General features: G+C 33.9%; 2 protein-coding genes across 4 annotated transcripts; one reads left to right on the plus strand and one right to left on the minus strand.

Annotated features, from left to right (window-relative positions):
- Positions 1-717: 717 nt before the first annotated feature.
- ostf1 (osteoclast stimulating factor 1) lies at positions 718-9,169 on the minus strand. The gene is made up of 10 exons (XM_008418275.2): positions 9,016-9,169; positions 5,187-5,233; positions 3,226-3,276; positions 2,926-2,989; positions 2,795-2,848; positions 2,568-2,675; positions 2,383-2,432; positions 1,385-1,463; positions 1,135-1,233; positions 718-912 (listed from the first exon to the last, which is right to left on the minus strand). Exons 1-10 carry the CDS (start codon positions 9,047-9,049, stop codon positions 854-856), a joined length of 645 nt encoding a protein of 214 aa, XP_008416497.1. The 5' UTR covers positions 9,050-9,169; the 3' UTR covers positions 718-853.
- Positions 9,170-9,938: 769 nt separating this feature from the next.
- LOC103470104 (nicotinamide riboside kinase 1-like) lies at positions 9,939-13,702 on the plus strand. 3 transcript variants are annotated; one of them, XM_008418274.3, is made up of 8 exons: positions 9,974-10,187; positions 10,541-10,631; positions 10,726-10,774; positions 11,000-11,162; positions 11,430-11,501; positions 11,620-11,726; positions 11,936-12,047; positions 12,847-13,702. In XM_008418274.3, exons 1-7 carry the CDS (start codon positions 10,159-10,161, stop codon positions 12,013-12,015), a joined length of 591 nt encoding a protein of 196 aa, XP_008416496.1. In that variant the 5' UTR covers positions 9,974-10,158; the 3' UTR covers positions 12,016-12,047; positions 12,847-13,702. The 3 variants fall into 3 exon arrangements, with proteins under 3 accessions (XP_017161995.1, XP_008416496.1, XP_008416495.1); XM_008418273.3 differs by having other exon boundaries at positions 9,981-10,187; positions 11,964-12,047; XM_017306506.2 differs by having other exon boundaries at positions 9,939-10,077; positions 10,541-10,774; positions 11,964-12,047.
- The last annotated feature ends 808 nt before the right edge of the window (positions 13,703-14,510 follow it).

Raw genomic sequence — 14,510 nt, forward strand, 5'->3', positions numbered from 1 at the left:
AAAATTGTGAAACATAAGCAACATTACACTCAACCAAAGAAACAAAAATTCTGTTGCATAGATTTAAGGCACTTTGTTAAATACAGATATAATAAATTGGACATTTTCTCCCAGGCTGGAAATCAAACATGAAAATCTAGGAAAGACGGTAGACAGTAGCTCAAGTCTTTTTCAGCTTCTTTAACTGAATGTTAATCAATTATAGTGAACTGAGAGTAGGACTCTGCTGCCAGTGGAAATAAAAAAAACATTCTTACCATGCAAGAATGGTTTAGACTCACCCAATTAATCATAAAAGTTAAAGGTAGATTTCTTCACTTCAGCAAAAGTTAAAGTTGCCTTGAAGCAGGAAGATGCAACAGTTTCATTCACTTTGGTCTACTGAGGAGTTCAGGAATGAAAGGAAAGCTTGGAAATAAAAGACGTCATATATATCTCTGAATCTGCACTGGCACTTTAATCTCCATTATAAATACATAATTTGCATGTTTTAAGACGCGTCTCTGAAGAGCTTTGGTCACATCTCTCCCACTACGTATATTTTGCACCTTAGCCCACAGAGTCTGCCTCTAATGCTCGAAAATACGCTCCCTACATCAGGAAATGAACTCAGCAAAGCAGACGGTCGATGGGATGAACGCAGTGCTTTGAAACTCACACTGCCAATATGCAGAGAGCATAAAACTGAAGTGTTTGAACAAAATATTTCAGCTAAAATGGAGTTTCAGTTAAAGATAATCCCATTTTAGACTTGCAGGAAAAACAACAAAAACAAAAATCTTAAAAGTTCCACGACCTCCAGAGAACCAACAATGTAAAACGGCAAAGACGGTCCGAGCGAGCCGGAGCCGGCTCAGTCAGAGTCCTCGTCGTCCAAATACTCCTCAGCGTTGCTATGTGTCCGGGTGATGGCTGTAACAAAAGAAACAAACCTATAAATGTAGAATAGTTCACTTATTCAGTCCAAAAAGTCAAACCTGTATCATATTATATTTTTTGTAAACCATGATGAATTTCTGATATTTATCAGACCTTTCAAATAAAGAAAACCCTCCAAAATGCAGACAGCAAGTGAACAAATAGTTCATTTACAGTTCCCTGTCCGTGTCGTTCTGTACGCGAGGAAGAACTTACTGGTTCCCAGCTTCTTTTTGATGAGTGAAGCACACTGGGCGTTGGTGGCCATTTCGACAGCCAGTTTACACTCGTTGTTTTTGATGTCTATCCTCGCATCTGAAACAAACACATCGACACTGAAGTAAACTACAGAGATGTAGAAACAAAGAAAATGAAAACTGGAAGGAAATCAAAATTTGATGTGCTTGACAAATCTTTATCATTTCTCAAATATCAGTGTCCATTTAAGATGAAAGGAGAAACTAACTTTTAGCAAGCAGCATTTCCACGATGTCAGAATAACCCTTCCAGGCAGCAGCGTGCAGCGGTGTGTCTCCCAGTTTATTCTAAAATATAAAAACAAGATCATTAAACTACTACGACACTATTTAACACCCATTCACTCAACCAGTGACAAACTAACGACATGTTTAAACTTGGAAGTTAGTGGTAATTTTAAAAAGTCGTTTTAATCATAATTCAAATCAGGAATTTAACTTCATAGAAAATTGAATTAAAAACTCAGTGTTAATATTGACAGACTTTTTATTTAGTCACAATTTTAGTCATCTTAGGTTTAGTCTAGTTTTTGTTGACTTTATCATAGAAAAAGTCAACAGAAAATTTTGGGGAAATTTTCTTTCCAACATGGTGAGAAATGTATCCTTGTGTAGAAATTAAGTTACTTTTTGAAAAGACAAGTTGACCTTTGCCAACTTTATTTGCATTAACTTTTAAATTAAATCTCTATTTTCCAAACTCATCTTTACTTTAATATTTTCATCTAGGTTTTTTTCATTATGGTTTATGTCATTGGTAGGAATTTGATTCTCAGTATGTATTAAATATACTTATAACATTTCATTTTGTTATTTAGATATAAATGGTTAAAAGAGAGAAACTGATTTGATTTCCAAGTCATTTTCTAGTTTTCTTTAAAGTCTGACTTAGAGTCAACATAAGAGAAAATTTTAATGAAGGCATCACATCAAAGCACATTAAAGTTTTTTTTTTTAAATTATGCATACAACATCATGTTAGATGAAAGGTTTACAAGTACACAAACAATGCAGAATCTTAGTTTTTAGTGCATTTGACAAATGATGGAGAAAAATCTAACTTTTTATTTATTGGTGCTTTTCTAGTAGAAGTTATTGATATCCAATACCTTCGGTTATGGTTTTACTCTCTGAAAATGTTTCCTGTTTTCAAATGTTCAAACGAGCTTTGAGTGAAGCTGCTAATGAGCTTTTAAAATCATCTCACCTGCTGGTTGACCTCCACGTTGGGCTGGCTTAGCAACAACTCCACCACATCTGACAGGAAATGGAAAACATATTGAACATGTTTAGGATAATATGAACAAAGAAGGGCCAAAAAAAATTCCTTTTTGTTACAATACACTTCCTGTGTCACATTCAGAGATGAATAACATGACGTTCACTGCTTACCTTTATGTCCTCCGTGGCATCCCCAGTAGAGGGCAGTGTTTCCCGCCTTATCCAACCCGTTAATCCCAACCTTGTTGTCCAGACATTCCCTCAGCCAGCTCATATTGCCTGAGATTATACACAAATGAGCGAAAACACACAGGTTGGTAGGCATAAGCAGTTTAAAAGATCAAGGCAGCTTGAAAATATTAAAAGATCAAACGATTTAAATACTGAGACAGTCGTACCTCGTTTAGCTGCTTCATGCATTGGATTATCAATAGATTCTGCCTGCTCAGCAACTGAAAAACAAGATCATGTAATACTACTGTTGTGTGAAATTATTAGGTTATTTCTGGACTATCTTTCCTTTACTCACCATAGTTACTAGGAATTAGTCCTGTCCTCCCTCTACATGTCCCCTTCCACCAATTAGAGTCGCTCTGAAATAAGCATTCATTTTTAGAAGCAGAATAAAAAGAGTAAATTTAAGAACACAGAGTAAATGAAAAGGAGAAGTGAAATAAAGCTGGAGCATGTTATGTGTTTAGGGATGTATAACATGTAGCAAGGAGAGAGAAAAAATGCAGAGGTCGCAGGATTCACATTAAAGAGGAAGAATAACTGCAGAGTTAAAGATTGTGAGAAAGGCGGCAGAGAAATCCCAACTTTTACCAACCGTGTCTGAGATGTACAAAATGTCTCCTTCTTCAAAGTACAACTCATCTGGCTGAAAAAAAACACATTGTTACTCTGGGACACCTAGACACACTGATTAACTTCAACATCAACTTTGCCTTCTATATTAATCAAATTAACTTCAGTCATTTTTTGATGATGTTCCGATTACAGTCGATATTTGTTAAATAGTTCACCTCCACTTGTTTTCATTCAATTTGTCTACCAGCCTGTGCTTAAAACTATTTCAACACAAATTTTGTTTAGTCTATCCTGCAGAAATAAAATAATTCCTATAGCTAAAGATCTGATTGCTAAATTAATTGAGAGACTACATAAAAGCTAACATGCACAGAGAAATGGATGGCAAACTGAAATGGGTCCTTGGAAATATTGGGAACATTTTGGAAATCAAAGAGCAAAAGGAAAACATCTGCAACCAGAACCACAACTGGCTCTTTACCTCCTCCATAGTGGCGATAAAGAAAAAAAACTATCAAAATTGGGAATAATCATTATAAAAATTTTTAAAAATATGGTATATCTAGGAGTTCTAACATTTACACAGAGTTTTTTCCCCCTAATTTTTATGTAAACAGCAAGTTAATTGTCGTTTTATTTTTTTAAGTTGTCCACTTTCCCCAAAAAAATCTAACTGACCTGATTTTATCCAGAAAGGGAACTTTTTTCCCCTCATATACATTTAATGTACTTCTTTGTTACCAAAAAAGCTCATAACAAAAAGTAAATTGCAGTTTGTTTAATTGTAAACACAGCAGCATGTTGTAAAATATAAACTTAATAAATTAGGTTCTTTTTTTTTACCCCCAAGGGTCTTTTAGTTTTGTACAACTCAAAACTCACTTTGCAAAATCCAAAACAAATTAATAATGATCGTTAAACGAGCTAAAGATCTGGTTGCTAAGGACTCCATAATAAGACATTCTGCCCCCATCTAGTGGTCAGATGGTGAACTGCATCTGGTATCGCTCAGCTATGCAAAATTCATTTAAATTACAACTTTGGATTATTAATAAAACAAATAAAAATAAAAACAAATAAATTACATAAAAAATTACATAATTACATGTACCAGAATTCTGAATGTGTAAAAATTGTGGACTCAAGAACAAATTTAATTCAGTTAAGTTTTATTATTCATATTTTAATTAACTTTTTTTTTTTTATTATTTTACATGCAAATTAAAATTAAAATTTTAGTTTCTTAAGATCAATAAGGGGATCGTAGACCCAGGGACTATGCAGCAATGTGATTTTGAAGCATTTTGGCTATATTTGAAATATTGTGATGATGAGAAAAATATTTATTGTAATTCAAAATAATTCTATTCTTTATGAGCTTAAAGTCACTGATTAGCATCATATCAACATTTATATTAATTCTAGGGAGGCCTGTAGTGATAAATTGCCCAGAAATAAATAATATAGTTGTTCTTTAGACTACTTTCCAGTAATATATTGATAATGGCACATTTAAAGACCAATAAACTTTAATTTTGTAAATGACAATCCACATTAGAATTGGAGAAATAACAAATATCCAAAATAAAAAAAGCTAAAAGCAATAAATAATATGCATTAGGATGTCTCTAAACAAAATTGCCCTTCAAACAATATCAGAATCAAGATCGTTTTACCATGTGGTTAATTGGTTATTGCAACAGGTCACAGTTAAAAACAATTCAAGCAAAAAATTTTTTAAATACTATTGAATATATTCAGGCACTACAGGGTTAAAAAAATCCCAGAATTTTTATAAATCTCAATTTTTTGCATCAATAATTAACCATGATTTACTGTATTCTGCAACAGGAATCGATGCAGATCTCTAAACATATTAAATAACTAATATTACATATAAAGTTCCATTTTAATAAGTTATATTGAGAAATTGTCACTATTAATCAAAACATATTGCCGAATATAAATGACAGCCCTTACCGTTCTGGGATCGAAGGTGAACAACGCTCTGAACACCTTCACTTGGCCTGGAAAAGAACATAAAAACAATTTGTTAAATGAAACATGGAGCTGCTAGACAGGTTAAAACGGAAGCCATGATGGAAAAAACACACCAAGGACACGCAAAGGAGTCGCAGCACAATAAGTGCAAGTTCACTCCTGCAGCCCAGCTGGCTTCAACAAGGTGAAATACTGTAACAACAACAAATCAGATCGGTACGATTCTCCTGCAGCCAATAACAAAACACACTTATTACTACATGCAGCACAAAAAGACACACAGTGGGTCATTGTGCAACTGCGCCTTCCCTCTGGGCCTGCTCTGGCCTGGAGTTCGCTTTGCTACAAGAATGCAACCCGGGTGGTTGTGGTCTGCCTTCAGAAGTCGCTCAGAAACCCACAAAAAAGCTTAAAGAAGCATTTTTAAACATTTAAACCTGAAGTCTCACCGCCCTGACAACAGAAATTCAAAGTTTAGTAAACAGTAGAGCCGCCGGGTTGCACACAAATAACGAGGCGTCGATTCAGCTGAGCTTGACCAGAATGAGTCGAACTCTGCAACCAAACAAAAAGGACAGATCTGCATCTTTCTTTTGGCGAGGCGTCATCACCCTGTGCTACTTTGTTCAGCCAACTTCCTTTTCAAACGTGTCACACCCCGATTAGGTCAACGACATGATTTAAAACCACAAACAGATGCATTCTTTATATGTGCATTTATTATCTTTACTGGGTAAGCTGTAAAAATAAAATGCATCTGTGGTGTCTGCTGTAAATATACAAGCAGACGTATGCAGAGAACACATGAGGAAATCTCACATTGTGTAACAAACGGAAATTAATCAAAAGGTCAGATGGCGATCTAATTACTGACAAGCTTGAATACATTTACGATTATTAGAATTAGGAGTTTTAAAATCTTTTATTTCAGCACCTGGAATGTTTAAATGCACAGTGTTTAGAGGTTAAACTGGGGGGGGGGGGGGGTACGGGGGGGGGTCTGTACCACCACACAACACCAGTTCTGTTCATGTCTGCTGCTCTGCAGGCACAGTCATGTTATTTTAAACACACAAATACCTCAGCTCAGGAGGCCGGGCTCTGGCTTTATCTAAAACCCTCTGCAACAGAGCAGATTCAAGTGGAAAATAACCTAAAACAGGACCAAAAAGAGAAAAATAGGAGTTTTTGTACAGTTCACAAAAAAACAACAATAGGAGTTCTGTTTAATTTCTTAATTCCTAAATACAAGAATTTGTGTTTGGCTAGAAATCTGTGGCAACTTGCAAAATTAATCTCATTATTGCAAACCAAATGCCAGCTGTTTGAAGCAACATCTGCACACCTGGTCTTGTTAAATCTGAATGCAACACTCAAAATCCTGCAGCATCTGTTATGAGTCGGGATTACAGTTAGTAGTCAGATTATGTAGTAAAAAGCAGAAATCTAAAAAAGGGAACAAAACCAAATACAAACTCTTTGCACAACCAGATACAGACGGAAAACCAGCACCTGATTTAACCTGTTATATGACGAACCAGACATGACGACATAATCCAAATAATCCAAACAGCCTTCTGTGGAGCCATCAAGTTTGTTGCTACCGCTAATAAGATGCACCTCTGTTCATTCTGGGTCTAATCCTGTGAATTCATTGATTACTTATTGTATAATCAAAATTTATGTTTTTGTAAAACATTGGTTACCAAACTTGGTGTCAAAAAGCAAACGTGGGACACCTGAGATCACATCCAGAAATCAAATTAAACAACAAAAATGGTAACAAGAACAATTTATGACATAAATGCAAGCATTTACAAATAGAATAAAAATATATTGGCTACATACAGTTTTTTTGTGATTTTTATCCCTGCTTTATTGCTGTAAGTAGATATCTAAGCTAATAGTGTGTCTTGAGTTTCTTCCACTTTTAATTTGTAGCCAAAAAGCTGAAACATAAAATGTGTTTCTGATGGTTTCAGGGCAGTTTGTTCTCCATGTTGTACCTGTAATGACAATGTACTGAAACTATGGCCTCCAGGCTTATTTTCTGTTAAGTTTTTTCAGGAATTAAAGGACAGAAATGCACATAAAACTTTTTAATCTTGTAATTTACTTCAACTGTATTTTCTTCTCTGAACTTGTTTTACTGTTGAACTCGATGTCCAGTTACTTTTGGTTCCGATTCCAGTTTGAACTAAATCCTGCAGGTATGAGTTACTTAATGGCATAACATAGGGCTACAACTAGTGATTATTTCAGTACTCTATTATTCTATTGATTATTCGGTTTAAATCAGATTTTTTAAAATGGGCACATTTTACAAATTTTTCATTTAAGCCTATTTTATGCAATAATATAAACACATTAAAAGATGCAAATAAATCATTCAATTCCCTTTTTAAATGAGAAAATAATTTTATTGCCTAGATTTCCTGAACAGCATCCCTTTAGTGTACACACGATCATTTGCAGCAAAATGATGCATCTGCAGCTAAAAATAAATAAATACTTGCAACATCAACATGTGAAAAGCTCATCCATTTGTTTGCCACTTATCAATAAAACGTTAGGCCGATTTGTTGATTTATATATATTATTTATTTATTTATTTATTTATTTATTTACAGTTTTGGCTTAATTTGTGGTCAGTTAATTTTGAGTATACTCCAGTTAATTAATCGATTACTAGATTATTTGATGATTATTTCAATGAGTAATTCGCCAAGATCAGTCCAATTAATCGTTCCAATTTCGTCTTAAACATTTACAGTGTTAATTTCATCAAAGAAAGCTAGGTTACTGTTACGTATTGTGACTAAAATTAACTCACATTTCCTCATGATACTCCTATGAAAAGTGTCATCTTTTATCTCCAAAGAAAATGCATGGGATACGCGTAATCAACACGTACACTGGCGATTTTTAGAGACGGAAGTGGAAATGCACATTACTGTGTGCACCACAGCGCCACCAGTGGTAAGGCGCAGCACTGCACTCACCTTCCAGTACCATGTATATGAATAAACTTGGCGTAAAATCAGCAATTTTGATAATAAAAGTGATCAAATAATACAGAAAGTTATAGAACAGTCAAGCGAACAAATAGATTTTTGTCAATTTACAGCATTTTACATATCCACACAAAAGAAGCAGTATCTGAGTTTATGCATTAATTAAGTTTAGGTCTGACAACATTTTAAATAAGCCCTATTAAGTATTTTGAATGTAGAGAAAAGGAATAATTTAGCATGAAAAAACATTGAAAACATTAAGTTTCGTGCATTTTTTTTAATTCAAATGTTGCAGGAAAAATGGATGTCAATGCATAATGTCAGTAGCTGCTGCAGACAATATTTGTAAAAATGACCTCTAAGGAAATCTGATTTAAAAGGCGTCCTTTGTATTGGAATGAAGACAATCAGAATACAGAGGTGTGACCACACAGGCACCTATCTGAATGAAGCTACCTCTGGGGCAGCAAGCTGCATTTACTGCATGGATGATGGAAATAGGGAAGTGACGGCGGCCTCAGAGCTTGGTGCCCCGGTCAGCCAGCAAACACCCAACTAAAGCCTCCTTACCCCTTCTTTCCTCTGAAGTCATATTATTGAATGTCCCGAGATAAAGCAGTTAATTACTGCATTTAAGTCTTCTACACCGAGCTTTCAGAAAGCTTAACAAGCGCACCCGCCCATTAGCTTCAGCCACTCAACAAGACAAGGTGCACTGTCCACGTACCAAACAACACCGAAAGAAAAGTTTTTGGGGAAAATTAAGCCAAAAGTCACCGAAAACGTAGTCTTACCTGGCTTGGCCGGCTTGGGAGGAGGCTTAGACATCTGTGAGGCTCGAAGACGAACCGAAAAAAAGATGGTTCAGACAGAGACGACGCTGGACTGTGGATCACTTTGAAGCTAACGCTGCTAATGAGGAAGTTAACTTAAGCGGAAAACTTGACGTGCGCATGCGCACAGCTTTTGATAGATAGATAGATAGATAGATAGATAGATAGATAGATAGATAGATAGATAGATAGATAGATAGATAGATAGATAGATAGATAGATAGATAGATAGATAGATAGATAGATAGATAGATAGATAGATATTGTAAAGTTAATGTTGATTTAGTATTTTGTGTGTTAGGCCAACTAATATGGACAATTTCATTAATATTTTCAAGAATATTGCTTTTATTTTTAGTGTTAGTAATCTCAGAAATAATAGCTGTAAAACAATAATAACATGATAAAAGAAAAATAATAAGATTAAGATAATAAAATAATATATTTTTTATTAATATTAGTAACTGTTATTTTTATTTACTGTATTTTACATAAATGTATAAACAATTACAAATAATATACATTTAATTTTATAATTCATCTAAATTAATTTAATACATTTTATAATGAATATAAAAATTAACATTTATATTATTTGCAATTGTTTATGGTTTTTGTTTTGTTGTTTAACAAACAATTTGTAATTATCTATTAACATAAACAATTGAAAATAATATACATTTTAATTTAATGATTTATATAAAAATTTAAATATATATTATTTGTAATAATTTATGTTCATTTATGTAAAATATATAGTCAGTAAAAATAACAGTTACTAATATTAATAACGTTTTATTGTAGGTATTTATTGTGCTACCAAGAACATATTTTACATTTTAATTGAAATATCTTTTCATAAATCGGCAGCTAATCCAACACGCATACTTTTTCTTTTTCAATGACCAGGGCGTGACGTAACACCGTCTTCAGCGAATCACATGCGTCCTTGGGCGGAAACGAGTGACAGAGAGGAGGGTTGTGTTTGTGTAGGTAAACAATGCGGCTGTTTCTTGGTTAAACGTGAGTTTTTTTGTTTTTTGTTTTTGTTATTTTCTTATAACTAGAGACACACTTCAGTAGTTTTGCCGTGAGCTTTCGCAAATGAAGACTATAATTGTTGGAGTTGGTGGGTAAGTAAACCTGAATGCTGTCAGCAAACTATGTGTAACTGTCTTAATTTTCACGCATTGCTGCTCATTACTAAAAAACGGAACCACTGATAACGGAATTACAAGGTTTCACTTTGTAAAGTGCTTCCGATGTGACCACTAAATACAAACTAGGAGAAAACAAGAGAGAAAAATGTGCAGAAATATTTGAAACTGAAGCAACAAGACAACGGATCGGTAGACTTTGCGATAACCATGTGGCTGTGAGGGCTGATAAGACCTGTTTACTTTTTACGATTCGAAACACCTACTCTTAAGTAGGTATTTTCTGTTAGGTTTCTTTATTTTATAATTTCCATTTGCTTTAATCGCAGGGTGACCAATGGAGGAAAATCTACCCTCTCCCAATTTCTTCACCAGAAAATACACAACAGCAGCATCATTGCTCAGGATACGTATTTTAAAGTAAACCATGAAGGCTTCCTTAGATAATATTGGTGTTTTAACAATTTCTGGCACAACAGATAAGAATTTACAGTTACGTATTTATTCTTGTCAGGATGACTTTGTTGTACCATTGGACAGTAACGGCTTCAAGCAATATGACAGTAAGTACAAATGCTTGTCTGTTATTTAACTTGATGATTTTGACTGAAATTAAGGTTCTATAATTATAAACCAACTCTTTTTATTTGACGCCCGTCCTAAAAAAAGTTTTTCTGGTAACATTGTTTTTGGTATTTTAGTGAATTTTCAGGTCAGTTATTGTGTATTGAAATGAATTTGTGTCTCAGCTGAGAAATGGAGATGGTGCTAACTGCTTTCTCTTTAAGCGCTTGATGCTCTTCACATGGAGGAGATGATGAAGGAGGTTTACTCCTGGAGAAAAGACCCTCATGAGTTCCTGAGGCGGCGGGGCCTGATAGCCAAAGACTCATCCGCCGATGACGAACTTTACATTCTGATAGTGGAAGGTTTCCTCATTTTCAACCACAGGTACAAAATACAGGATGGATGGATGATGGATGGATGTTTTTCCATTTTATTTTTTAACCTCTAATCTGTCATTAAAACTGTGAAATTATGTCTCTTGTATTTACATAGAACATGTTTTGTAGAATAACTGATCTGCTGTTTCTAGTCACTATTAATTCTGTTGCATCTCACAGTTTAATATTATATTATAATATACTATTATATTATATTAGCATTAAATTCTCCTAGCCGTCTTTTAATCATACTATTCACATTCTGTCCTTCCAGGCCTTTAAATGAGATGTTTGACATGAGATATTTTTTGGAAATACCTTATGACGTCTGTAAGAAGAGACGGAGGTACTTATCTCTCTTTTTTGGTATTATTAGTGTAATTTTAAAAACATTGTACTTCTTTCACTCTGATTTTCTGCGAAATCTTAATTTAAGAGCTGTTTCTGTGTTTTTGTCCTGGCAGCATGAGGGTGTATGCGCCTCCAGACCCTCCAAACTACTTTGATGGATACGTGTGGCCGATGTACCTTCAAAACCGCGAGGAGATGGAGAGAATCACTTCAGAAATTGGTGAGAGGACATCTAAAATGTTGAATGGCCTTTAGATTATGGACTTGTACAATTTTAATAATGACTCAGCATGAGCAACATATTGGTTATTACAGGTACTTCTATGATAGCGGCAACTTGCCCTTCTCTAATGATGATCGTACTGATTTTGTTATACTTGTCATTATTTAAAGCTGCTGCACTGTTTGTAAAAATGTTAAGGATTGCAGGTGCTGCATGTTTATCCTGTTTTTGCAGTTTTTCTGGATGGTCTGAAGCCAAAGGACGAGGTTTTAGCTGCTGTTTATGAAGACATTCGTAAAGAAATAGCCAGACTCCAGGGTAAGGCTGCTTCTTAATCTGGAAATAAAAATCAGTATGCTGAAATGGAACAGAGTAATTTATGAGTAATTTGCTGTTTATGTTGAAATATCCAACTAAAGCGACTGAGGAGTGGTAAACTTTAGCCCAACCAGAAAAAGAAGCTTGAAATGTGGGGGAGGTTTGGCTAAATCACATCCTGTCTTAAGTAACGTGAAGCTTTCATATGCAACTCAGCAAAATTCATTTAGTTTCTATTTATGTGGTTTATTATGTTCTTCTTACTGATTCTGTCTAGATGTAGAACCATTTGTACTCCTGGTAGATTACAGTTTGGATTAATCTTTTCTTCTGTTTAGTTGACAGTCAGGATTACATGGTTTGCATTACGTCAATTTTATTGATTCCAAATGCAGTTAAAAAATCAACTGAATTTACAAGTGGACTCCATTTATGTTGCAGAAACATCTCCGTTTTGAGCTTCATAACCGTGAACAGTTAAACAAATGTAATTTCTTGGTTTTCTGTTATTTAATAAACTTCATGTATTTGTGAGGAAAGAGTATGAATTTATGACTGCTTAATGAATGGAATAAAAATATATATTAAAAAGTAAATTGATAAACAGTGAAAACATGCAGAGAGCTGGTGAGACATTATAGGAAGGAAGGATTTGATTGCGGAGATGGTAATAGACATTTTTTGACTTATTACTGGCTGAAGTAAAGATACATTTCTGTATGCAATTTTTAAGTAAAAATTGACAAAATAATTTAAATTGATCGAAAGGAAATCAAATGTTTTCACTTTGTTTTTGCAGGACAAAGCTGATGTGATCGACATTTATCTGGATGTCTTCTAATGGAGTGATGTGAGACTGAAAGGACCAACCATTTTATTGGTGCTGTTTCAAAGACTTTTGGTTACTGTTGATTTTGATCTCCTTTAAATGGGTTTGTTTCAACACTTTATGCAGATGCTTCATCCCACAGACTTAAGGTTTTCCCACCTTAGAATTTCATTATTGCAAAAGAAAAAGTGATGTTCACTTAAAATGTTACTGCTTTCAGTAAGGTGGATTATAATTGCTTTAAAAAGACTCTTAAAAAGGTGCTTATGAGAAGAAACTGATCAAATATTGTCTATTGTTCTTCTTCTGTTGCCTGAAGCTGACATTTTTACCATCAGTTAGTGGATTTTACAAAAACATTAACTTTGTTTCACACTGGAACCTTGTTTTTGTACTGACATGATCTCAAAAATGTTCAACATATATCAAAAAATTGTATTGCAGCTCTGTAATATCAGCTTGTAATCCTTTTATCTTGCTATCATCCGTGAGATTGGTTTAATGTTTGACTATTGAATCAATAAAATTCACCAGTCTTGAATTTATGAGCCTATAAAGCATTAAAGATTCACCCAGCTTTATTCTAAAACTGAGATTACATTCCCTTGGATGTTTTTTGAAAGCAAAATAAAATGTAAAAAATGCTGACCAAATTATAACAATTACTCTTTTTGATATAAAAAGTAGCTAATTAAAGCTTTTAATTATTTGGTGGTTCATATTTCCAGCATGATATTTGTCTGATTATTTTAGATCAGTTTTAATTCATGTTTCTGTTCCATTGTCAATGCTTGTTTTTGAAAAATACATTAATGTCTACAGTAAATCTTCTCATGTCATTGATTTTATTGCAAAACTTTCAAATGTCATGTTTTTGTCACTTTTTAAAATATCAATATGTAGAGTGTGAAGCAAAAGGGAAAATATGTAAAACGTTTAAATGATCAGCACAGAAAAAGTGATACTGTTTTTATGAAACGGGGTTCTACTAGTCTTTATAAGCAGTCAGTATCTTACTTGCAGAATGCATCATTCATCAGTGAGACTTTAGAAAAACAGACAGTCTGACCATGAAGTTGTCTGAATTAAAATCAGACAAGCGTTTCCAGTTTGGGGTCAGTTAAGAGTATAAAAACTATTTCTCTTCTCTAAATGCCGGAATAACGAGAAGGAGAATTTTTAGAGGATGTTTGGTTACATATTTACTACTTTTTGTTTCATTAAATACAGAAGTTTACATAAACCATAATATCTGGTTCTTTAAGACCATTTTTAAAAAGCCTAGAAAAATTTATGCTCTTTAACTAGGTGAGGGCAGTTCTTTCTGGGGTATTGTGAAATAATTATTGGTTTAAATTGCAGCATTAAGTTAAAACTTACAATTGAAAATTTATTAACTTAAAAAACAATGTTTTAGACAACTTGTCTCTTGTTAAATCAAGTATATGAACTTTAATTTTTGATCTAAACCAATACAATTTTCTTGTTGATTTAAGTTGCATGTTCAAGGTGAACTTTCATTTTCAAGTTAAACCACCTTCAAATGTTTTACAGTGTGCAGAGACCTGGTTTCTGTTACTTTGCCAGAAACTTTCTTTAAGAAACATAAGTTGTTAAACATTAGCTGTAAATGG

Source organism: Poecilia reticulata, chromosome 9 (genome assembly GCF_904066995.2).
Source record: "Poecilia reticulata chromosome 9, P_reticulata-male-v2, whole genome shotgun sequence".
NCBI lineage: Eukaryota > Metazoa > Chordata > Actinopteri > Cyprinodontiformes > Poeciliidae > Poecilia > Poecilia reticulata.

Coding starts and splice junctions, on each gene's coding strand:
- ostf1 (XM_008418275.2), bottom strand. CDS start 9,049: ATGTCTAAGCCTCCTCCCAAGCCGGCCAAGCCAG. Junction 2,990..3,225: donor TTTTGTACATCTCAGACACG/GTTGGTAAAAGT, acceptor TGCTTATTTCAG/AGCGACTCTAATTGGTGGAA. Junction 1,464..2,382: donor ACGTGGAGGTCAACCAGCAG/GTGAGATGATTT, acceptor TTTATATTTTAG/AATAAACTGGGAGACACACC.
- LOC103470104 (XM_008418273.3), top strand. CDS start 10,159: ATGAAGACTATAATTGTTGGAGTTGGTGG. Junction 10,632..10,725: donor CTCAGGATACGTATTTTAAA/GTAAACCATGAA, acceptor TATTCTTGTCAG/GATGACTTTGTTGTACCATT. Junction 11,163..11,429: donor TTCCTCATTTTCAACCACAG/GTACAAAATACA, acceptor CTGTCCTTCCAG/GCCTTTAAATGAGATGTTTG.